Here is a 26,457-nt window from a genome sequence, read left to right as displayed (position 1 = left end):
ATATGTGTCTTTAATCTTTGGCTAATTTGAACACCTATATTTAGCTCTTATTCTTACTATTCTAACTCAAGGTTTTCGCAGATGATAGCCTTATTGCATTAATTGCATTGATATCTGTTGGGAATTAGGAACTAGAATGTTATTGATTTCACTGGTCAACAACAAATTTGTTGTCTGCATTTTTTAAGCTGATTTAGGACGAATCTGATGCGCTGAATCCAAAACTCACATTAGTTTTGTTCAATCAGGTCAAGTTTTTGAGATATGGTCACATGTCGTTTTTTACATTTTTGTTCACATGTACGCATGTGTGGAGCATTTTAGAAGAAGTTGGTGGGGGTAAAATGTCATGTCAAATAATTGTTTTGATTGGAAATAATTATTTTAATGACAAGAAGTATTCAGGTACGATAGTTCTGGGTGATTATGTCGAAAAGGGATCAGTTTGAAGTCATAAAACCTCAAAATCTTCCAAAATTTGGTGAGGCAAAGCATAAAGTTCGTGGATCAAAACTAAAGTTAATGGGGCAGATTTTGTAATAATGTGATACAAAAAAGTTGTATTTCTTGAAATAACGAACTCTGAAGAACGTACAATACCTACATGCGCTTCTGCTCAAGCTTGGAGTGCCACAGTATGAACCCAAAGATTGGAGACTGTTCATTGACAGCAGCAAGCAATCACTGAAATGTGTTCTGCTACACAACGGCAACCAGTTTGCCTCTGTACCCATCGCTCATTCGACTACACTGAAGGAGAAGTATGAAGCGGTGAAGTACGTGCTGGAGAAAATTTGTTATGATCAGCATAAGTGGTTTATTTGTGTTGACCTGAAGATGGTGAACTTTTTGTTGGGACAACAGTCTGGCTTCACCAAGTACCCATGTTTTCTGTGCATGTGGGATAGTAGGGACCGTGCTCAGCATTACACGAAGAAGGACTGGCCTGTGCGGGAGGAATTGGTGCCATGCAAAGAAAGGAACGTCATCAACGACCCTCTGGTGGACAGAGACAGAATACTCTTCCCACCGCTGCACATCAAGCTCGGCTTAATCAAGCAGTTCACCAAGGCTCTGGACAAAGATGGTGACTGCTTCACTTACTTGTGCCAGGCTTTTCCAGGATTGACCATGGAGAAGTTGAAAGCTGGCATCTTTGATGGTTCTCAGATCCGTCAGCTCATCAGAGATCCAGAGTTCAAAAACTCAATGAACGAAGTGGAACTGGAAGCGTGGAAGACATTTGTTTTGGTGGTGAAGAACTTTCTTGGCAACAATAAGGCCAGAAACTACGCAGAACTTGTCAACAACATGCTGACTGCTTTCAGAAACCTGGGCTGCAACATGAGCATCAAGATGCACTACCTATTTTCACATATGAACCGGTTTCCTGAGAACCTGGGTTCAATGAGTGACGAGCAGGGGGAGAGATTCCATCAGGACATGAAGGAGATGGAGACCAGGTATCAGGGTCGCTGGGATGTAGTCATGATGGCTGACTACTGTTGGAATCTGAAGAGAGACCTCCCTGCCGCTGAACATTCCAGGAGTTCGAAGAAACGGAAGTTCAAGCCCTGAAGTTTGAACAGTGGTGACGCAACATGCAATTTACTTGTACTTACCTTTATCAATGCCCACCATTCAGATGACAGTAATCGATGTTTCTATCATGTAATCAATAAATGTTGTTGGCAAAACATTTTTTTTTCTTAAAAACATGTTTAGGATGATATGTGTTGACAAAAATCAGCTGATAATGCCACAAAAATGTAATTGATTTTGTCACAAGATCTGATTTTTTCAAATCAACTTAGCACAAAAACCTGACCTGATGGAGAGAAACGGATGCCATTTCCTGATTCAGCAGTGCCAGAATACCCTAATTCACTTGTAGAAATCTAGACAACATTCAGAAAGTAAAAAATTGTTGACCAGTGTTTTCAATGCTTCACGTGATGGTTTGAGGTCAGAAACTCATTGAATGTATTTGTCATGTGTTTTTTTATTTTGTCCGACAGCATCCCTGGACAAGCTGGCATCTCTAAGTCAGCAGGATCATCCAAATCTGATGTATCAGAAATGTGAAGATGATGGTAAAGATTTCATATAACAAAATCTTGTGTGCATGTAACACCTTCCCCCCCCCCCCTCATATTGGTAACAATGCCGATGACAATTGTAACTTTTCTTATGCAGATAATGTACTTGTCACACTGATCCCCAAAATAAATGAGCATCGTGGCACAAAGCTCATAGTTGAGATGGACAAGGTGAGCTGTCTTTGAAGAAGGTGTCAAAAATGATTTTATCGTTTGAAAGCAGCAAAGATATTGTACAAATTGGAATAGCAAATGCAAAATGTCTCTTTTTTTTCTGCTAAGTATTCTCTAGACTAGTTTAAATAAAAAGGCTCAACAGGACAAAACCCTTACTTTGTTTACTTTTGACCACTGTAAAATTGAAAGGAAGACAGTGGACCAATATCTGCCTGCTTTTTCTTTGTATGGGCGGTGGCAACGTATTTTCACAAGAGCATTCCAATGGTAATACTATAGTAACTATAAAGTATGACAAAGTACTACAGTTTGAATATTATAGTATTAATGCTGTAGATTTGGTAGTTGTACTACAATAACAATGAAGTATACAATAGTTGTACTCTAATACAATTGCGTGCCATGAGTTCTGCACTGTTAAATTGGAAAACATTTAGTTGGACTTCCTTTCTATTATAGCATATGCTGTGTAAAATGGCAATGCATGTAACTGCAATACAACTGCAGATCACTATAGTACCACTATAGTTATAATTTACCAAGCTATAGTATCACTGTAGTCTTACTTCACTTCACTACAGTATCACTGCAGTTTCACTAACCTCACTGCAGTGGTTTTTTTTTAACCACTCAAAACCTTCCTGGATACACCCCCATTATAACCACCAATTTTCAACTCTCTCTGTCTAGCGGTATCGGAGTACATACAAATCAAACAACAAACAAACCCACAAGCCAAATTATATGTACTGGAGTATGATGCTATAGTTCACATATTCTTACTGCAGTCAACTTTCTACTATAGTAACTGTAAAAATTGTATGCCATAGCAGAACTATAGTTATTTGAGCATTACTACAGTTAACTGTTGTTAATATAGAAATAGTTACTACAATCTTACTACTGTGTAGCTCTTGCCTGGGATGTTTGTACCAGATGATGTCTGTATTGGTTAAAGAAGAAAGCCCTGGTATGCAAAAATACACAACTTTGCAACAAATTTTGATCTTTAACCCTGTTAAAATTGAAAAGAAGACACCAGACCTGTAATGTAATGTAATTACCTGTAATATGTTCTTCAGTGAGGTCGAGGTCATATAGACTGGGATATGGTATCATTTTGCCAATTCCTGTCTGGATTGGTTGAAATACAGAGGTGTGACAAGCAAAAAAACCTTAATTTGACTTTGACCCTCTGTAAAATCTAAAATAAGTCGGCATCCCAATCTATACCAATTTTTCTGAAGTGGCTGTGATGAGCCTTTTTTTTTAATCCCAACTCTGTCTGGATTGGTTGAAATATAAATGCTTGGCAGGTTGGAAACCTTAATTTTGCCTCCAATTTTGATATTTGTTCTCCTGTAGAATTGAAAGAAAAGCACCAAACGAATGTGTGTGGAATTCAATCTGTAGAGGCTGTTTGAAGGCATAATTTTACCATTCTTGCATGAATTCGTTTTAATACAGAGTAATGACAAACCAAAAACCTAATCTGAAAATGTTCTCTGCATCACAAGATGGGGTGGGTACATGAAAGAAAACACCTTTGTCTCAATTTCATCTTTTAGTGACTCAAATGCAAAGGAATGACAAGGCAAAATGAGTGATTTTTTTTTTTGATGGATTGATTTCAAATGACAAATTTGAAGATGATTAGCTCAGATGTGAAGGAATGGTGTGTGATTGTAATTTGTTGGAAAAAGAAAGGAAATAAACAAACAAGCAAAGGAAAACAAATATCTCCCCCATACTTCAAGGATGGGAGACATAATTAGCTGTCATTGTATCCCTGTTTTTCTGTTGTGATAATTCTTGCAATCTATGAAGATGGTATCCCCACCTCAAGTCTGCACGTGTGGCTTATTTTGGAAAACTAATTTTTCTTTCTTTTTCAGAATGAAAGATGCGAACAGTCAGAGTCAGTGACTTCTGACTCTAGTTTCCATGAGAATGACCAGCTCACATTGAGCAGCAACATGATAAATATCCACAAGGAAACTGCAAAAGAGTGTGATGACTGTGGAAAAGTTGAACAAGATGCAAGAGAGAAGCAATCCCAGACCTCAAATTATAATTCAGAGATTGAGGCGCCTCATCCTATCAAATCATCAGTTTCTGCTGCAAGAAAGCAATATTTAAATGCTAAAACAATGGTCGACACTGAAGAGCCCAATTCACTCTGTTCCACAAATGTTACTACAGAGTTGAGTACATTCGAGTTTGGGCAGCACTGGCAATGGCATGTTTCAAAGGGTGACATTCGTGGTGTGGCAGCTTTACTGCAGGGAGTTAGTCCGAGCCACATTCCTGTATTGCTGGGAAACAAGCTCGAGGGAGCAGGTGTCGGATGTGCTTTGCATGCTTTGCGCCATCTGGTCAATATCCAGGCAGATCTTGCTTACCAGCTCCTGTTATACCTCACACGCACACCAAGGTTTCAGGTATGGAGGAACGGTATATACTTTCCTTTGGAAAACATCCAATGCCCTCATGTGTTTATCTGCTCGATCTGAAGTGAATCAAAGCACTGATTGTCAGTCTTGAAATTTGCCTCAATTAATATTTATACACAATTGCTGATGACAGATTTTATGCCATGGTCAATTATCGCTACTCTCAAATCATTGGAGGCCCAAGCATCCTGGCCTAACTTTTAAGCACATTGGGCCCAATGTGTTACTATGTTTCAGGTAAAAACATCCATTTATATGCCTTTTTCTCTCCTCACCAATGGATTTGCCAAGCTCATCATTTTAAAGGGTAACAGAATAGAGCTGTGGTGAATCTGAGAACAAGCAATATCAAATGAGGGACCCCTCCCCCCCCCCATAGAAGAAATGACACCATGGTTTAAAAATAATGGTAATTATATAGGATGACCAAAAAGTGATGGTGAAGTTGCTGGAATTGCTTTGTTTTTCAGGATTGTTTCCATGGGAACCCCCCAAAATTACTTTATTCACCTAATTAACATAAAATGACCACAGATTCGTTAATTTTCAAGATAGAGAAGAAACTTTGGTATTAAATTGATCAGCATGGAAACGGTCACCTGTTTGTGACATCACATATGCTAATTGCCTCATTTGCATATTAATTATATGATGGAATTTGCATTTTCTCCATGAAAATAGAGTTATGCCGAACTGAACAAATCTCGTCGGATGAGCCAAATTGTTTTCATAACAACAAACATTGCATTTTGGATATATATATATATATATATATATATATATATATATATATATATATATATATACACACAGTATATTTATTCCAAAGAGTGTTTTTGACCTTGAATAAAATGTCAAAACTCCCATTTTAGCTACGTTTTTATGGTAACTATTAAAATTGGCATTATATTTCAATTAAATGAAATGTGTGTAACTTCCGTATTTGCGATAGAAAGGCGAAATTGGTATAAAAATGATCAGTGAGAGAAAAGTAACACATGTGTGATATGCAAATACATAAAGTCGGATGGTAACTCTTGGAGGACTACGTGCCAATGATAAGTTACCCCCAATTCATCTGTTCTCCACACAAGGAGAGGTAGATACAAGAATCATGCTCCATTCCATCGATCTGTCAAAATCCCATTCCAGACTCATTGTTTGCTGTGATGATACAGATGTCCTTGCAATTCTACTGTATTACTGCAGCAGAGATGGGCTGGCTCATGAAGTCTACATGCATGCTGGTCAATCGAGTAAGATGGTCACACATCAACGCTACATACCTGTCCACACTCTTATCAGGAGAGTTTGGTGAGCGAGTGGAACAGAGGGGAAGATGGTTGCCTTTTGCTCAAGATGTCTGAGAAAGAGTGTGCTTCCATTGAAATGAGGAACATCGCCCATCTGTACTGTAGTGATAAGCTCTGCAGTCTCCCAATAATTCCCCCCTGTTTTATGGCTGGTTTGTCTTGTATAGAAGCATGTTCGTGTGCACGATATGTAAACAAGGCATCAGAAACTCCATTCGACAAATATGACAGTGATTGTGATTACTAGCATGTCATGGATCTTTTGACATCTATGCTTATTGAAAACGAGTCTCAAATGTACATCAAATAGTGACAGTCTATACGTTTAGGGGGATATGTTCAGTGTGTGGAAGCAAAAAGTGTGAATTTGTCAAAAAGAGTAAGTCTAAACATAATAACCATAAAACTATGGGAAATATACAAAAGCTTTTATCGGGGAGTAAATTTACAACTGGGATACCAGGGGAATTGCATCTACCAGGATATTCTTTCTGTTGTCCAGGAACAAACTTGGACAAGAGATTATATGAGGCTGACAATCCTAAGCCGTGGAGCACACCTAAAAACAGATTTTTATTTTTATTTTTTGTATACACTGTCGAGGCTCGTATGAGAACTAGCACACAGCAACACACCACAAAGAACAGGAGACAAGAGGGGCAGGAGAAGGAAGGAAAAAACAGTGGGGAACAGAGACATGAGGAGATCTGTGGAAGGGAGAGGGATAGGGCAGGGTACACAGGGTAAACAAAAGATCGTAAAGCAGAGCAAGATAGCCCACTCGTGCGAAACAGTGAAGTATCCAATGGACACCCTCGGCGGCCATTTTAGCAGGCAGGCAGAGTGAGCTTGCGCTAGCCAAATACCCGGAAGCTGTTCACAACACATACGTTTCAGATGGTAACAAAGCAATGGCGTCTCGTTCCTCATCTCAGAATCACTGCTCAGCAATAAACTGCTCAAACCGTCAATCCAAACGACTTGATTTGTCTTTCTTCAGATTCCCTAAGGACAGGGAAATGTATATGAACACTGGAATGTTGAAATACATGGACACCTGTGCATCTAATATTTTGATCTAATACCCACATAATGTAGTGCAAATAATTGAAAATAATTTATCTTTTCATTAATTGTCAGGAGATGATGCAATGTTCAGCATGGGTACTGTAAGTTTCATTTCCACCTGTAATATGTGTGAAAAATCATTGCAGGCAAGCGTTTAAAAGTACATTTGCCAATGACACATAACTTTTCTTTTTTTTCTAGTGAAGTAAAACCATATGCATGAATGAAGACACTGGAAAATGCAGACTTGTAAAGGAAAAGAAAGAAATACTGTACTTGGAATACAAAGGCATTTGTAAATATATTGAAAAGTTATGAAGTTTAAATATAAATTCTTCCATACTTATGTGAGTAATAGTGTATGACACTGGGTCTGCTGAAAAGAAGGTCATACTTTGAAGCAAAGTAGAACAAAACTATTGTTCAATTTGCTAGTCAATGGCAGAAAGCTATTACCCACTTTCCACCTCGGTTGACTGCCAGGTGCAAAACTCTAACACCATTATATTTATGTTCATAAATTTGACATACCGTACATGTACCATTGAAAACCACAAATAACACTTAAATTACATCTGAATAGCACTTAGAATCAGGCGCTTTACAATAAATAATACATATACATTTAACCATTCTTGCCACGGCTGATTGCATTGGTGTAAATCGCATAAAAAGGAGGCATAAGGATGTGTAAGCAAAAATAAAAATAGATGGGGGAGGGGGGGGGGACACTCGAATGTGAGAAGCAAAAAAAAGGTCTTCACCAACCATTGATGGGGCATTTGGGAGAACATTCAATACCCATTAAAATGTGTGTGTGGGGGAGGGGGGGTGGTAACCCTTGCCTCCCCTCCCCGGATTTCTCCCCATGCCTAAATAGTTACTTCAAAGCATACTTTCTTGGAAGGTGATATTTATCATTAAGATTATGTTGCATGACTTCTTTTGTTGATGATGATGATGATGATGATGTATATATATATATATATATATATATATATATATATATATATATATATATATATATATATATATATATATATATATATATATATATATATATATATATGTGTCTCAAGGTAAGAATAATATACTTTCTGCGTGTGTCTGGGCTTTGATTTTTATCCTTTCCTCTCTCAATTTGCCTTTTCTTTTTTACTTACGAAATCTAAAGATTTCGTAAGTATATTGATGCCTTCCGTTTCTGTTTGTTTGTTTGTTTGTAGGCACGATAACTCGAGAACGGGAGAAGCTACCAATGTCAAATTACACCACGTGATTCAGGAGGGTGATGGCTAGTGCTGATTAGATTTTGGTCAAAATCGGTCAAAGGTCAAGGTCATAGTGAGGTCAAATATTCGATTTTTGATGGTTTGGTACAGATAACTCGAGAACGGAAGAAGCTACCAATGTCAAATTACACCAAGCCGTTGCGTACCTGTTCCGTTGCGTACTTCAACAAATTGAATGTGGTTGCGCACAAGTGGGCTATCTTGCTCTGCTTTACGATATTTGGGGTAAACATACATAGGGTAAACAAGATGGACACGACAGGGACTTTCAGGAAGGAAAGCAGGGAATTTGAAGGAGGTGGGTTCAGGGTGGATTAACAGGGGTAGAAATGATCATGGGTTTAGCTGGGGGAATATAAGAGATGGTGGTGAACAGTTGTTTTGAAGACCTAGAGGGAAGAGTGAGATTGAAGAGAGTGTGGGAGTTTGTTCCAAAGGCGGGGGAAAAAGAGGAATGAAAGAGTGAAGGTGAGCAGTGATTCTTGATTTTGGTAGTTTTCCAGAGGGGGGTTGCTGCCGGACCTTGAGTGCACTGTGGAAAGATGCGTGGGGGGGGGGGGACATATCTCAGACAGAGCAGGTGGTTGAGGCCAGAGAGGAGATGGTGGAAGACAGAAAGACCACCAACCTGCCTGTGGTGGGAGAGGGAGAGACCCAAAGACTCGGTCTCATTGCAGGAGATACCAATAATCCTAAATGCCTTGGTTTCCACAGCGTGAAGCCGAGAAAGGTGAGAGGCGGGAGCACCAGCCCAGAAGGGAGAGCAGTACTCCACCAGGCTGCTGATGAAAGCTTTGTACAAAGTCAGGAGCTCAGGTGTGCCAAGGAGGGACTTTGCACTATGGAGGCTGTGAGAGGCGGGAGCACCAGCCCAGAAGGGAGAGCAGTACTCTACCAGGCTGCTGATGAAAGCTTTGTACATAGTCAGGAGCTCAGGTGTGCCAAGGAGGGACTTTGCACTATGGAGGCTGTCCAATCGGCAACTGGCTTTGGAGGCTTGGAGATGCGTCTTTCCCAGGAAAGATCATGGCAGATGGTGAGGCCCAAAAGTTTGAATGAAAGGACTTCTTCAAGAGGATTGTTGAGAAAGTAGCTGGGAGGGGTTTCCAGACGGTCCTTTTGGAGAGACGTAGTGAGAGTGTGAAACACCTTCACTTCCCCCTTCTTCCTCACTCCCCCACCCCTCCTTGCTCCCCATCCTTCCTGGATCGCCCACCCCTCCTACTCTCCCTTCCTTCCTCGTTCCCACCTCCTTCCTCACTCCCTCCTCCTTCCTCACTCCCTCCTCCTTCCTCACTCCCCAACCTGCCTTAATCTCTTTCCCTCCTTGATCTCCCACCCTCCTTGATCTCTCTCCACCCTTTGCTCCCCTTCCCTCCTCTCACCCTACACTCCCTCCTCTCTCGCTCCCCTCCTTCTTACTCCTCCCCCCCGACCCCCCTTTGTCCTCTCCTCAGCAAATTGACTGGTTGTATTTGCTAGGGGTTTGTCTCAAACCCACCAGAGATACACGGACACCAGCAACTTAAAATAAACACGGGGATTTGTTGAAAATAGATCAAATATTTACAAGGGTAATAATTCAAAATGTAATCATAAAATGTGAGGCAAATTAAAGTATAAAGTCAAGGTGCCTCGACACACAGACTTTAATACAGACAAGGGGAAAACAAAATAACAGGAAATACTCTCTTTATTCTGACACTTAGCTTTGTCCAGTGGTAGTCTTCATTGAACTTTGCGGTCGAGCCGCTTCGTCCTGTGCTGGAAGATGTACCCAAAATGGTGACGAGCCACTCACTGGGCAGGAAACGTACAAGAGGTAATTAGTGAGATGGCATTCAACACCAGGGCTCACCAACCGCCTTGTGGCTTCCACTCATGAACAAATATGCCGAATGCCCTCTCTTGCAACAGGTTAGCTCATAACGATCGTCCACCTTCCTCGACCACATGAGGAGACGAACTTTGAGGCCCCGTGATAAGGCCACAAGGCATGCTCTGCTTCCCTCCTCAGAAATATACACACTTCACGGTTCAGCCGAACAGTCAATGACTAGCGTCTTGCCCAGCAGGCGGGCAAACTTACAGCACAACACGAGAATCGCGCAGCCATTTTGTCATGCCGAGAGGAGAGCAAAACAAGATCCTCTGACCCAGCCACGTTTCCCTCACAACCATGTCCTCTCACTACTCCTGTCTACCCTTTGATCATGCCCCCCCTCCCTCTCATGTCACACTCACCAAACATAAGCCTTGGAGGCATCACTTGCTGGTGCGAAGCCAGGAAGGCAGGGCTTCTCACCTGCTTGGATGTATGGCATGTTGTTGTTGTTGTTGTTGTAAAAATGTAATTCTTTCATTGCTGGCTTGTAAATGCAAAAGCCTAGGAAAAGGTCACAGGAGGCAATTAAATACTGGGGAAATTGGCCTTAATCCCTATCTATTTATCACAGCACCACCGCACATGTGGTGACAAGTAACACTTAAGCTCAGTTTCCCTACTTAGCTTACATCAAGATGTCTCCTACACATCCACGGACCAAGCAACTCTATACAATCCTGCGATGAAATTCCTCCATCTATCCCCGCAACCGTAACTACTATATATATATATATATATATATATATATATATATATATATATATATATATATATATATATATATATATATATATATATATATATATATATATATATATATATATATATATATATATATATATATATATACATACAGTGGGGAGAACAAGTATTTGATACACTGCCGATTTTGCTGGTTTTCCCACTTACAAAGCACGTAGAGGTCTGTAATTTTTATCATAGGTACACTTCAACTGTTTAAAACGGAATCTAAAACAAAAATCCTGAAAATCACATTGTATGATTTTTAAATAATTAATTAGCATTTTATTGCATGAAATAAGTATTTGATACATCAGAAAAACAGAACTTAATATTTGGTACAGAAACCTTTGTTTGCAATTACAGAGATCAGACATTTCCTGTAGTTCTTAACCAGGTTTGCACAGACTGCAGCAGGGATTTTGGCTCACTCCTCCATGCAGATCTTCTCCAGATCCTTCAGGTTTCGGGGCTGTCGCTGGGCAACACAGACTTTCAGCTCCCTCCAAAGATTTTCGAATGGGTTCATGTGTGGAGACTGGCTAGGCCACTCCAGGACCTTGAGATGCTTCTTACGGAGCCACTCCTCAGTTGCCCTGGCTGTGTGTTTCGGGTCGTTGTCATGCTGGAAGACCCAGCCACGCCCCATCTTCAATGCTCTTGTTGAGGGAAGGAGGTAGTTGGCCAAGATCTCGCGATACATGGCCCCATCCATCCTCCCCTCAATACGGTGCAGTCGTCCTGTCCCCTTTGCAGAAAAGCATCCCCAAAGAATGATGTTTCCACCTCCATGCTTCACGGTTGGGATGGTGTTCTTGGGGTTGTACTCATCCTTCTTCTTCCTCCAAACACGGCGAGTGGAGTTTAAACCAAAAAGCACTATTTTGGTCTCATCAGACCACATGACCTTCTCCCATTCCTCCTCTGGATCATCCAGATGGTCATTGGCAAACTTCAGACGGGCCTGGACATGTGCTAGCTTGAGCAGAGGGACCTTGCGTGCGCTGCAGGATTTTAATCCATGACGGCGTAGTGTGTTACTTATGGTTTTCTTTGATACTGTGGTCCCAGCTCTCTTCAGGTCATTGAGCAGGTCCTGCCGTGTAGTTCTTGGCTGATCCCTCACCTTTCTCATGATCATTGAGGCTCCACGAGGTGAGATCTTGCATGGAGCCCCAGACCGAGGGAGATGGACTGTTATCTTGAACTTCTTCCATTTTCTAATAATTGCGCCAACAGTTGTTGCCTTCTCACCAAGCTGCTTCCCTATTGTCCTGTAGCCCATCCCAGCCTTGTGCAAGTCTACAATTTTGTCCCTGATGCCCTTAGACAGCTCTCTGGTCTTGCCCATTGTGGAGAGGTTGGAGTCTGATTGATTGAGTGTGGACAGCTGTCTTTTATGCAGATAACGAGTTCAAACAGGTGCAGTTAATACAGGTAATGAGTGGAGAATGGGAGGGCTTCTTAAAGACAAAACTAACAGGTCTGTGAGAGCCGGAATTCTTACTGGTTGGAAGGTGATCAAATACTTATTTCATGCAATAAAATGCAAATTAATTATTTAAAAATCATACAATGTGATTTTCAGGATTTTTGTTTTAGATTCCATCTTTCACAGTTGAAGTGAACCTATAATAAAAATTACAGACCTCAACGTGCTTTGTAAGTGGGAAAACCTGCAAAATCGGCAGTGTATCAAATACTTGTTCTCCCCACTGTATATATATATATATATATATATATATATATATATATATATATATATATATATATATATATATATATATATATATATATATCTTCTTCTTCTTCTTTCGGCTGCTCCCGTTCGGGGTCGCCACAGCGGATCATCCGTATGATCCGCATAGTGATTTGGCACAAGTTTGACGCCGGATGCCCTTCCTGACGCAACCCTGGTCGCCTCTTACGACACAGGCATATGGTACACCTATTTTAACCGGGGTATACACAGGCCCAGTACACTGGTACTCATTTCGCCGACCTCGAAGGATGACAGGCTGAGTCAACCCCCTGGTGTATCAATTCAGTGGCTCAACGGGGCTTGAACTCAGGACCTTTTGGATCCCAAGCCGCATATATATATATATATATATATATATATATATATATATATGTATATATACACAGTATATATGTATATATACACAGTATATATGTATATATACACAGTATATATGTATATATACACAGTATATATGTATATATACACAGTATATATGTATATATATATATATATATATATATATATATATATATATATATATATATATATATACACAGTATATATATATATATACACAGTATATATATATATATATATATATATATATATATATATATATATATATATATATACACAGTATATATATATATATACACAGTATATATATATATATACACAGTATATATATATATATATATATATATACACAGTATATATATATATATATATACACAGTATATATATATATATACACAGTATATATATATATATATATACAGTATATATATATATATACACAGTATATATATATATATATATATATATATATATATATATATATATATATATATATATATACAGTATATATGTATACAGTCAACCCCCGCTTCATTGCGGTTCACCTATCGCGCCCCCGGTTCATCGCGGGTTTTCCCTTGGAACGTAACTAATTTTTTCTGCGGATTCCCCCGGTACATCGCGGTAATAATATATTAAACAAATTATTTAAGCAATAAATTATAACGCGTGGTGCTCGACCAGTCACACAACGCACGAGACAAAGTTTCGCTTGTGAACTTCGAATATTTTCTACGTTTTTTCTCCAAGCCCCACGATGCCGCCCAAACGCCCTGCACCTTCTAAGGCTTCTGGCAAGGAACCAAAGCACCAGAGGAAGGTCCTGGGATGCTCCAGGAGAAGGTTCAGATGCTCGATATATGCTACAGGAAGGAAAAAGGTTTGCCGCCGTTGGACGAGCACTGCTCATACCCAGCACCTCAAAACCTACCAGACCAGACGAGTCGATCTCCGGCACCTCAAACTTAATCACTGCCAAACGGACCAGACCAGACGAGTCGATTTTTTGGGGGAGGCGTCCATTCATCGCGGATTTTCACTTATCGCGGGGAAGTTTGGAACGTAACCCCCGCGAGAAACGGGGGATTACTGTATATATATATATATATATATATATATATATATATATATATATATATATATATATATATATATATATATATATATATATATATATATATATATATATATATATATGTATATATATATATGTATATATATATATATGTATATATATATATGTATATATATATATATGTATATATATATATGTATATATATATATGTATATATATATATGTATATATATATATATATATATATATATATATATATATATATATATATATATATATATATATATTGGGTCACTGATAAAGGTGACCCTTATTGTCAGTAATTCTGTCTGTTTGTTTGGATGTTTGTTCGTTTGTCATCAGCATAATTGGTAGTAAACGTGGGCGGATTTTGACCAAACTCGGGTGGTGGTACATCTTATGACCTCGTGCTTTGGAAATTGTGATGGTTGCTAGGGACGCTTTGGTTCCCTAGCAACAACTGAAAAACCTTCAAAATCGGTACGTTAACGCGAAATCAATTCCGAAAGCCATTATCCCACGTAGGGTTATGAAATTTGGCAGGAATGGTCTACAGGTGATGCTCTATCAAATAAATTCTGGTCTTTGTGATATATGGAATATTTTACCCACAGCGCCCCCTACAATTAGAGTATGCGCGAAAATTGGCGAAAATTGAAGGCCCCCTAGCGACCAGGTGAGTGCATCGATACGAATAAACTTTGCAGGGTCATGGTACTCAACGAGTACTACAACTTTGCCTCAAGACATATTGACCGATTTTGCTTAGGTCAGGGGTGAAAGGTCAATTAGTGCAAAAATCGATAATATGCGAGAGCTGGAGGTGCTTTCACCCCAAATGCTATTCCTCCTCGGGTTATGGTCGGATGGTCATGAAAATTCACACTAATCGTCTGGAATACATTGTGCACAAATGATCGAGCAGGATTTTCGATTTACATCTTTGTTCACCCACAGCACCCCCTTGAACTTTGGGGATTTCCGATTTCAAACCGCATTTTCGGTACTTTTCATTCAAATGGATACCGAGTAGTTAGTCATCAGTGGATGGAACTGGATGAGATTTGATATTGTTGTGGTTACCAGATTCGCAAACCACCATTCAGGTCCCTTCGGTGAGATATCTCGGTAAGTACATGTGTAGTTAGGCCCAAACCCGTTGTCTAGTGGGAATACATGTCATTTATGCGTGCTGCGACTCTTCAGGATAGCCGTTTTTCTTTTACTATCTTTAATTTGGACCAACCGCCATTGTTACAACCACAACATCAACCACCCACCGCGGCGCCCCTTCACGTCACACCTCGCAACCGTCGCATCGCCACCGTTCTTGCGCCGCTTGTGGGTACCGGTGTTGGACTCGTGCAGGGCGCGTGCCGAACAGCGTGTACAAAACCACGGATTTTCCACTTCAAAAACGGATCAAAAACGACACACGCCCACTTTTGTTCCGTCCAATCGGTGAGCGAGGGGCGATTTGGCCCCGCCCCCAGGGCGTTGGAGGGCGAACGATATATGCAAATTTATGGATCAAAAAGCATTCATGCCCACTTTTTCTCGGGCCAATGGGGAGCGAGGTGAAAGGTCGAAGGGAGGGGGTCAAAGATGAGAGAGCGAAGCCACGGGGCTTATAAAAGCGACCGCGTTCGTCAGTCAAATGGGAACAGAGAGTTAAGTCTTCGCGGGCGGTGGAGTTGGGAAGAAGGAGCAAGAAGGAGCTGGTCGTCGTCGTGTGCGTTGGAGTCGGAGCGGAGGGGACGGAGCTGTGGAGAGGCGGCGAGGGCAGACGAGGGGGTGCTCGCGTCGTGCAGGGAGCTGCACCCCAGGGAGGCCGACAGCGCGACCTGGCCGAGGTGGAGACGCTCGTCGCGGGACTCGAGGCAGAGTAGGAATCCTCTATACCCCGAGCATCAGCAACCCCCTCCTGTTTCCCCCCGCGCTGAGATAGTGCGACCAAGGGGGCCCCTTTCCCACCCCCTACCAGACACTGCCCGTGGAGTTGAGGCACCATCGCCGCTCCGCGTCTCATCACCAGACGGGTAGGCCCGACCCGGTCTCGGCCTCAGGCCCGCCTCATCCTTGAGGGTTCTCTGTTCTTTTCCTTGGTTTTGGGTATGTGTTGTCGGCGCCGTCTGTGAAGTAAAATTGTATAAGTGTTGCCGTGTGCTCGCGTAATCGGTATTAGATCTGCATTGTCGCATTTGCTTTTTGTGTAAATTGCATTGTGTTTTTCTTTTCTATGTGCTTTTGGTGGAATTGTATATGTGCGCTTTCCGTTCATCGCGAATAAATGTGCTTTGTGTTGAACTGTTTCCCGCTTCGCTTCGTCATTTCTTTCATTGAATCCTCATCTTGCTTCACGTAAAGGGTTGGTAGTGGGCTGAATACGCCCGATAATTAATCGAACCGTCGAGGTCGACGAATAACACCGCTCGGTTATCCCGATAGTACGGAACGGGTCGCTTAAGTGGCCTGTGTCCGAAGTCGACCTGCGACGAGGTGCGATCGCCCGGTCTACCCTCCGCGTGGGTACTTAGGTAGGTCGAATTTGGCGAGCAACCCTATCCCACGCGGGGGCTGATTGGCTCGATCGCGGTGAGACCGAAAGGTCCACCCGTGACTGGTTCCCGGCGTTAGTCCGAGAGGGTCACGACTGGATTGTCCGTCCGGTGGGCGACGTGCCGTGCCGCGATTCGAGTTACGTGGCCGTCAGCACGCCGGCGGGCGCGAATCCGTAACACTGGTGTCAGGTCGTGCGATACAAATTCATCGCCCTCCTCGCGGCACTGGTATCGGAGAACAGGAAAACGGGCTCTCCTGTCTCCGGCTAAATTCACGGGAATCGGTCCAGGGGTGAGAGAAGCGACCCCCGATTCCCTCCAAATTACGAGCGATTCAAATTAACCCTTCACGAGAAGCAAGATGGCGTCTCAAGGCGAGCGGGAGCCGGGGGTATTAGAAATGTATATGTGTAGTAATGTAGAGTCCATGATCCAGGATGGAATCCCCGTGCAGGAAATGTTGATTGTGCAGGAACACGGGCTCGCCCAACTGAACCCAGAGCCCGAAATGGGTGCGGCAGCGGCCGCGGTGTATGACACCTCCCCCCCCCTCTCCACCAAAACCCTTCCCCAACCCCTGCCGAAACGGCTCACTCAAGCGCACCCGACATGGATGGCCCAGCTATGCGCCATGCTGGCGGCAATGACAAACGAAATGAAAGGAATGAACGAAAAGATGGATGCGAATACACAACAAATGAACGAAAAGATGGATACAAACACAAATGGAATGAAAAACGAAATGAACAAACAAATGAACGGAATGGAAGCAAACATGAAGGAAGAAATGAAAAAGCTCCGGGGTGAGACGCAGAACATGGGCCGATGCCTGCAGGCGGGCATGAAGGCCGTGACCAGGGAGCTGGGAATGGCGACTCCACGTGTGGGAGCAAACGAGCTGGAAGGGGGTGCAACGGCTGACAGGCCCGCGGTGGAGGCGGGTAAGGAAAAAGTAATTCGGGAGACAAGAGACGAGGTGAAAGTAATTGCGAGGGAGAGAAAAGAACAATTAATACGGAGAGCAAGGATGAGGTACGCGGAGATCGTGAAAGAGCAAGGAGTGAAAAACAGGGAAGGACGGGAGCGACTTAAAGAGAAAGCAAGGTTGACCTACAGAAAGATAAGGGAAAGACGCCAGAAAGAAGCGGAGACGAAGAGACAGGAGGGGACAACAGAAACTTATAAATGTATAGAGACACGGGAGACAAAAAAAATAGAGGAGAGACAACACGATGAAGACGGGGTAAGTGACGCACACACACACACGGAGGTAGTGGAGGATAATGGGGGTGAGCTCGCGGAGCATGTAGGGACCCAGTGCGAGCACCTGGATGGCCTCCTCCAGGAACGAGGGGAGGGAGTCTGCCCCCTTGAGGCGAGTCACGACCAGGTGAGTTCGGTCGTGCTTTGCGAGGTTGAGGGGACGAGTGCTGTGGACGGGTGCACGGCGAGCTTGGGGGGTATAGAGGCCCCGGAGACCCTTGTGGGGACACGAATCCCCAGTGTGGTTGTCCCTGTGTGTGTGGTGCAAGGTGTGAGTGCGTCCCCGTGTGTGGAAGCGACCCCGTGTGTGAGTGGTGTGGTGGCGATTGTGCCGGAGTGCGTGCTTCCCAGCACGCCGTGTGTGGATGAGGCACTGTGTGTGAGTGAGGCCGTGTGTGTGGATGAAACGGCCAGTGTGGATGAGGCACCGTGTGTGAGTGAGGCCGTGTGTGTGGATGAAACGGCCAGTGTGGATGAGGCACCGCGGTTGAGTGCCCCCGCGTGTATGAGTGGGGCACGGTGTGTGGATGAGGCACCGCGGGTGAGTGCCCCCCGCATGCGTGGGTGAACGGCCGAGTGCAAAGGAGACCGTGTGTGTGAGAGAGCGGTATGTGAGGGAGATGTCGGTTGGCATGCGGGAGCACGCAGCCGCGTCTCCCGGTGTGAATGTGATGGAATGCAGTGTGAGCGTCGTGACACGCAGGTGTGCGTGGGTCGAATGGCGACGACGGCGACATGGGAGGAAAGAAAGCCGAGTAGCGGCTGTAGCTATTTCGGGGACCGTGCCGGGTTCGCCCAGCAGTGAGCACGAGGTCCGTGCTGTGCAACGCACGAGACCACCACGTGCTCGCTTGCGAGAGTGAAGTCCCGGTCCGGAAACGCACGCGGTGGATTTGCCGATCCCGCGGACGGACAAAGTTTAGGCAGGACTACGGATTTGGACCGGACGGGTTCTCCACGCGATCGTGTGTGTTAAGCTCCAACGGGCAAAGCACATGTGTTCGCGTGGGGAACCCCTCGAGACGTGGGGCTTGTGTTTTTTTTTATGCGCACGGTGACGCCATGGCTGCACGTGGGGTTGGAATCCGGCAGGAGGGGTATCTCTGCCGGATGGTACCGTCCAAGGAGGGACGAGGAACACGTGCAGCTGCATGACGTCACGGGCAGGTGCAAAGTGCGCGAGTTGCCGCGCAGGTGCTGCGCATGAAAAAAAAACAAAAAAAAAACAAGCCTCACTTTCGGGTGCACAGGATTCCTGGGCAAGGGGTGGAAGACCCCCTTGACCTGGGCACAGGATGGAAACTAGTTAGGGGGAAGGGTTAGCTTAGTTAGACCGACTTCATGGGGCAGGGGTAAGTCCTCATGGAGTCCGTGGAATGGATTAGGTAGAGGGATTTAGTGAGCTTTAGGTTGGGAAATTGAAATAAAATGATTTATTTGAGACAGTGACAGACTTTGGATGTGTAGAGTTGACGTAGTTTAGCTACGTAGTGTTAAAAGGAACGTGCAACTAGTTTAAGGGACGACGTGGGAGCACGAGTTCGTTAGGGGAGGTAGTTAGAAGGATGGCAGAGTTCAGCGGTGAGTGTGTTGAAGAGTTGTGGGTTGTGAGGTGAGTACTTGTTGAGTGAGTGAGGCCAGCGGGTCTGTGTGAGTGGAGCGAATGGGGAATGCATGGTGCGATGAGTGATTGGGGGGAGGAGTGACTCCCGCCCAAGTGACCCCGGGGTCAGTATAAAGTGAGTTAGGGGGTTAGTCAAATTGAAAAATGGTGGTCGTTTTGTTGTTGGTGGGAAAGTAGGCTCGAGACCCATTTGGAGGGGTGCAGGAGCCCTGTTGACGGGCTTGGGAGCGTGGCTGCGAAAGGTGAGTATCGCTGAGTGGGTACCCCGGGCACCAGGCTAGTCGGCCGTGGTAGGCCAAGGGCCCATGGGGGGCCGGGATAGCGTAGTGGGCACGGGTGCGCCTGCTTGGTGCGGGGGCCCGGGGCGCCATTAGCCGCGTGGGCAGTGTTGTGGGCATGGGTGACCCTCGGAAAGGGGCCCGGGAAGCCAGCCTGCCACGTGTGCGTTTCAGGGGAGGTGCCATGGGGGGCACTCCCCGGTGTTAGGGAGCTGGTAGGCTCGGAGGCAGTGTAGTGCCTGGGGGTGCCATAGCGGGAGATTCGGCAGAGGGTCGTGCCTGCCAAAGGGAGCCACGTGTCCCAGCCAGGAGACCGTGTGAGGGCACGGAGCGAAAATTGGGGGGCGAGGCCCGAAATTGTGAGGACATCAACACAGGCGACGGGAATCTGGGTTTATAGAACCAATAGTTTAAGCGAGAGGCACTTGTTGAAAGCCCCGGGGTAGTTTAACAGTTAAATGGTTAGGGTAGATTAGGAGATGTACCCCTCCGCACCATCCATCCCCTCGCTCTCGTTGTGGGCCGCTGGACCCACTTTGGGTTAGATCGCCGAACTCTGGGGAGGCCATTCTGAGGCTTCGTTGGGCCTCGACACAGGACGTTAGCTCTCCCTTCTTCCCCTCCTGGAAGGGAACGTAGGGGTTGGGAGTAGGCTAGGTGACAGGATAGGTTAGCCGAACAAGGACGATAAAGGGAGTTAGGGGACGATTTATAGTGGGGAAGTAAAAAAATAAATAAATAAGTTGGGGCTAAATTGGGGTTTGACAAATTAAGGGAGTGGGTATGTACAGTGACAGGCAAAGGCGATAGGTTGGGAGGGAGACAGGTAGGTAGGTCCGAGCCCGCCTTCCGAGTGGCCAGCACCACCGCACCCCCTCCACCAACCTCCACTGAACGGCAAAGGCTGGCCAGCTTCATCGGCTGGCTGTTTTTCTTCAAGGCCTGTGCCGGCCAACTTCATCGGCAGCTGTTGTTTTGCTGCGAGGCCTGTGCCGGCTGGATCGTCTGCAGCTGCTGTGCTGCAAGGCCTGTGCCGGCCCACTTCATCTGCTGGCTGTTTTTCTGCAAGGCCTGTGCCGGCCAGTTCATCTGCCGGCTGTGTTTGCCTGCAGCGGCCTTCTTCTGCGGGCTGTGTTTGCCTTTGCCATGCCCACTGCCCACTGCCCACGTTCACCAGCCCCGTTCAATTTTGCTTTGCCCCCCCCCCCTGTTCATTTCCATGTGCGCCAGGATCCGCAAGGCAACAGTTTGCAAGCTGCGAGAACTGCCCTGTTGGCAGCTACAACACGGGCCTGCAGTGGCGGCCCGTGCACCGTGTTTGCGTCCATCCATTCACCCATCCATTTGTTGTGTTCATTGCGTGTGCCACTTGAGCTGGCACGGAGACAACGGTTGTGCAGCCCATGCACCGTTGTGGTTCACTGCGTTCAGTTCAAAAGGGAAGGCCTTGGACTGCGTGTGAGCAGCCAGCCACGTTCCCTGTCACCTGCATTGTTTTGAGCCAGAGACTGCATGCGAGCAGCCTGGCTCCCTGCTAACTGCTTTTCTTTTGCAGAGTTCATTGATCCTGGGCCATGGTTTAGTGTAAAATTTGTAAGTTAAGGTTAAGATGTACTGTAAATATGAGTGCGCCCCCGGCATGTCTGTCTAGCGCCGGCAATTTTATTTAAGTCGTCCGTGTGAGTGAGTTTGTTTAGGTAGTTACGCAGCCCTCAGGTTATTTATTTTGGGGACACGAATACCATGAATGTCGCACTCAGGGATCCGTAGGTAAAATGTACTAGGGGAAAACTACACATGATGGCACACGAAAATTTGACGACTCGGGACGAGTCTGTAAAAAGGGGAGGGGGTAGTGTTGTGGTTACTAGATTCGCAAACCACCATTCAGGTCCCTTAGGTGAGATATCTCGGTAAGTACATGTGTAGTTAGGCCCAAACCCGTTGTCTAGTGGGAATACATGTCATTTATGCGTGCTGCGACTCTTCAGGATAGCCGTTTTTCTTTTACTATCTTTAATTTGGACCAACCGCCATTGTTACAACCACAACATCAACCACCCACCGCGGCGCCCCTTCACGTCACACCTCGCAACCGTCGCATCGCCACCGTTCTTGCGCCGCTTGTGGGTACCGGTGTTGGACTCGTGCAGGGCGCGCGCCGAACAGCGTGTACAAAACCACGGATTTTCCACTTCAAAAACGGATCAAAAACGACACACGCCCACTTTTGTTCCGTCCAATCGGTGAGCGAGGGGCGATTTGGCCCCGCCCCCAGGGCGTTGGAGGGCGATCGATATATGCAAATTTATGGATCAAAAAGCATTCACGCCCACTTTTTCTCGGGCCAATGGGGAGCGAGGTGAAAGGTCGAAGGGAGGGGGTCAAAGATGAGAGAGCGAAGCCACGGGGCTTATAAAAGCGACCGCGTTCGTCAGTCAAATGGGAACAGAGAGTTAAGACTTCGCGGGCAGTGGAGTTGGGAAGAAGGAGCAAGAAGGAGCTGGTCGTCGTCGTGTGCGTTGGAGTCGGAGCGGAGGGGACGGAGCTGTGGAGAGGCGGCGAGGGCAGACGAGGGGGTGCTCGCGTCGTGCAGGGAGCTGCACCCCAGGGAGGCCGACAGCGCGACCTGGCCGAGGTGGAGACGCTCGTCGCGGGACTCGAGGCAGAGTAGGAATCCTCTATACCCCGAGCATCAGCAACCCCCTCCTGTTTCCCCCCGCGCTGAGATAGTGCGACCAAGGGGGCCCCTTTCCCACCCCCTACCAGACACTGCCCGCGAGGCCCGCGGAGTTGAGGCACCATCGCCGCTCCGCGTCTCATCACCAGACGGGTAGGCCCGACCCGGTCTCGGCCTCAGGCCCGCCTCATCCTTGAGGGTTCTCTGTTCTTTTCCTTGGTTTTGGGTATGTGTTGTCGGCGCCGTCTGTGAAGTAAAATTGTATAAGTGTTGCCGTGTGCTCGCGTAATCGGTATTAGATCTGCATTGTCGCATTTGGTTTTTGTGTAAATTGCATTGTGTTTTTCTTTTCTATGTGCTTTTGGTGGAATTGTATATGTGCACTTTCCGTTCATCGCGAATAAATGTGCTTTGTGCTGAACTGTTTCCCGCTTCGCTTCGTCATTTCTTTCATTGAATCCTCATCTTGCTTCACGTAAAGGGTTGGTAGTGGGCTGAATACGCCCGATAATTAATCGAACCGTCGAGGTCGACGAATAACACCGCTCGGTTATCCCGATAGTACGGAACGGGTCGCTTAAGTGGCCTGTGTCCGAAGTCGACCTGCGGCGAGGTGCGATCGCCCGGTCTACCCTCCGCGTGGGTACTTAGGTAGGTCGAATTTGGTGAGCAACCCTATCCCACGCGGGGGCTGATTGGCTCGATCGCGGTGAGACCGAAAGGTCCACCCGTGACTGGTTCCCGGCGTTAGTCCGAGAGGGTCACGACTGGATTGTCCGTCCGGTGGGCGACGTGCCGCGATTCGAGTTACGTGGCCGTCAGCACGCCGGCGGGCGCGAATCCGTAACAATATGCATAATCTTAAGGTGATTCCCTATCCGCTATATGACATCCATTTTGCTCTATATCTTATAGTTTCCATGCTCGGTGACCCATCGCTGCCTACTGGCTTGTGTGTGTGTGTGTGTGTGTGTGTGTGTGTGTGTGTGTGTGTGTGTGTGTGTGTGTGTGTGTGTGTGTGTGTGTGTGTGTGTGTGTGTGTGTGTGTGTGTATATATATATATATATATATATATATATATATATATATATATATATATATATATATATATATATATATATATAACAAAAATGCAAAGTTTGTTGGTATGAAGATGATTTGGCACCGTTGGGGAGATTTGTTCTGTTAGGTATTCATGAAAAAATGCAAATGCCATCAAATAATGAATATGCAAATGAAGCAGTTGGCATACGTGATGTCAAAAGCGGTGGCCCCTTACATGCTAATAAATTTTATACCAAAGTTTCTTCTATATCTTGAAAATTAACGAATCTGTGGTTATTTTATATTACTTCTGTGAATACAGTAATTTGGGGGGTTCCCATGGAAACCATTCTGAAAAACATAGCTTCCACCAATTCCGGCACCGACACCATTACTTTTTGGTCATCTCGCATAATAACCTTGAAAAAAATCATGGTGTGATTTGTTCTACGGCTATGGGGGAGGGGTGTTTGACATCGTATGCCGATTCACCATTGCTCTCGAAATGCTTTGATCTTATTTATGCTTTTTCTTCTTCCTCACCTCTTCTTATTTCGTATGCAGCACATGGCTGTGAGTAGCATCATTGGCTGAGGGCTCAGCTGTGATGCTGTTTAGTGGTTAGGGTGGCTGGCTTGGGATCTTACTTCAGCCTCGGGTCCTTAATTTGAGCCCCTGTTACTCGTTGAATTAACACCAGGTGGATTGACTCATCCTTCTGAGGTCCCAAAATAAGTACCAGCTTATTGGTAACAGGAGCACTGCATCTGTGACACAGCTGCATCAGCCAATGATTGCTACCGGCAGCCTTGTGCTGCACATGAAGGAGGAGCTGCACTGCTGATGCAAAACCCTCTAAGTTAGGGCAGGAATTTGGAATTTTGCCAAGGTGATGGTGATTTTTCACCAAGTCGTCACAAAGGACACAGTGGAATCATTAACGTCCACCAACTAATTTTGACAGATGGGATGCCCAGGTTAACATCCATCTGAGTGACAGCACACACATTAATGCTTCACCCTGCTTGCATTGCTTTAATGATGAGCCGTTTTATGTTTTGTAATGTTGGTTATTCTGAATGCAGTTTATTTAGCTCGACTAGTTGGGCCATTGGACCAAATTTTCATGGTCTTTATGGCCTTCTCACATTCCTGCCTGCTGTACTGCTTGAGCATTAGCTTGCCTTTCACCAAGTCTAGATGTATTTGGACCAGGGTGGTTATTATATGTTTGTTATTATTGCTGGCAAATGATACTACTATTATTATTGTTATTATTTTTAGTATTAATTAATATACACTTTGTTGCAATGTTGCCATTATTGTGTTACTTATTTTGTAATTATAATGCCATGCCATGGAAGGACCTTAAAATAAACTGCTCGAAACTGCTCAAAATACCTGAACATGGCATGCATTTAAAATATGGAAATTCTTCAGGAATCTTTGTAGTTAATTAGCCTAATCAACTTGGGAGATAATGACGGTCATTTTGGTGTTTCACTCTCCACATCAGAAAGCTTCAGTAGAACTCCACAAAAAACATGACACACACACACACACACACACACACACACACACACACACACACACACACACACACACACACACACACACACACACACACACACACACACACCTCGGCCATTTATAGTAGATGCAATATTTTTCCTCCCGTTTGACATTTGTTTACTTGCAGCTCGTAAGTATGTTCTTAAGTGAGGACGAGCGGAAAGCAGGAGAAGAACTTCTGGAAGAATTGGATTGTGCATCTGCAACTGCAGGATATGGTAAATATGATGTTGCGAGTTTACGTCGGATCCTTGATCTAGCCTGACGCTCACACAAGCAACATTGGAAGAGGACCGTGTACCTTAAGATGGTTGGGGTTTGCATAAAAGTGCTAAGGATAAATGGGGTAGAAGGAACATGATGATCGATTGATGGGCTTTCTGTTTTTCTGCAATTGAACTTTCAATAAGAGTTGAATGAAAATAAACATTAAATATGTTTTTGCTGATTTTTGTTCAGATGAAAAATAAACCCAGTTCTATTTTTTTTTAATTGCTTCTATTTGGGACAAGAGTATGTACATATATTTTCATAAACCTGGGTCCACTCAGAACGCAGAATTTTAATGCCTTTGCTATTCGGCTGCCTGAGTCATGAGGCACCTTGCAGCCAAATTGCTGATAAGAGTACATGTTTGTGGAATTGTACAATATCAGCGAGGACAGGAAAACCAAGTTGCAAAATTATAAATACTAACGATCGCACGATCTTCAATGACCATCACGCTACCTGGTGGGTATGAGATGAAAATGTCTCTGCCTCTGCCTCTGCCAGGAGACCAACAGGAAAAGCCAAAGAGCGCTCATTGACATTGCGCACTTGAGGCGTGGACCTCAGCCTAATGGGCTACCCAGCCATTTCTCGAAGCACTATGCAGCCCAATCCCGATCACCACACAGATTTCATTTTAAAAAGGGGGGTATTTATTAATAGAGGTAATGGGGGGTAAAGGGGAGAAAAGCATGGCCGCACAGTGGTGATCACAGGCAAATCAATAGTTAAAACAATTTGCCCCTGGTACCACAATGACAACAAATATATGCCTTTTTCATTCACTTGGGGGCACATGGGATTCAGCAGGGGTGTCAATGAGACAAAATAAAACCAGTGCTGTGCAAGGTCCACTCACACGCATAGCCAAGCTCCGTCCATGTGGGCTCCTCGACCCGATCAACTGTTGGGGTCCTGGGTAAGTGCATGGCCGTTAG

At 44.8% G+C, this 26,457-nt stretch overlaps 1 protein-coding gene across 3 annotated transcripts in view; it reads left to right on the top strand.

Moving 5' to 3' along the window:
- The window catches only part of SPAG1 (sperm associated antigen 1), a 120,476-nt gene extending 94,746 nt beyond the window's left edge, over window positions 1–25,730 (top strand). For all 3 annotated transcript variants that reach the window (XM_085895756.1, XM_085895754.1, XM_085895755.1), the window contains exons 10-13: window positions 2,019–2,093; window positions 2,197–2,270; window positions 4,172–4,717; window positions 25,377–25,730. In XM_085895756.1, coding sequence (XP_085751882.1) covers window positions 2,019–2,093; window positions 2,197–2,270; window positions 4,172–4,717; window positions 25,377–25,514 — 833 coding nt within the window. In that variant the 3' untranslated portion in view covers window positions 25,515–25,730. The remainder of the gene's footprint in view (window positions 1–2,018; window positions 2,094–2,196; window positions 2,271–4,171; window positions 4,718–25,376) is intronic.
- The last annotated feature ends 727 nt before the right edge of the window (window positions 25,731–26,457 follow it).

The sequence above is a fragment of the Eptatretus burgeri genome, chromosome 9, assembly GCF_056783735.1.
Source record: "Eptatretus burgeri isolate ZD-2024b chromosome 9, Ebu_testis_v1, whole genome shotgun sequence".
In the NCBI taxonomy this organism is placed as follows: Eukaryota; Metazoa; Chordata; class Myxini; order Myxiniformes; family Myxinidae; genus Eptatretus; species Eptatretus burgeri.
Note: the sequence above shows the minus strand (reverse complement) of the source record. Positions and strands in the feature narration are given on the sequence as shown.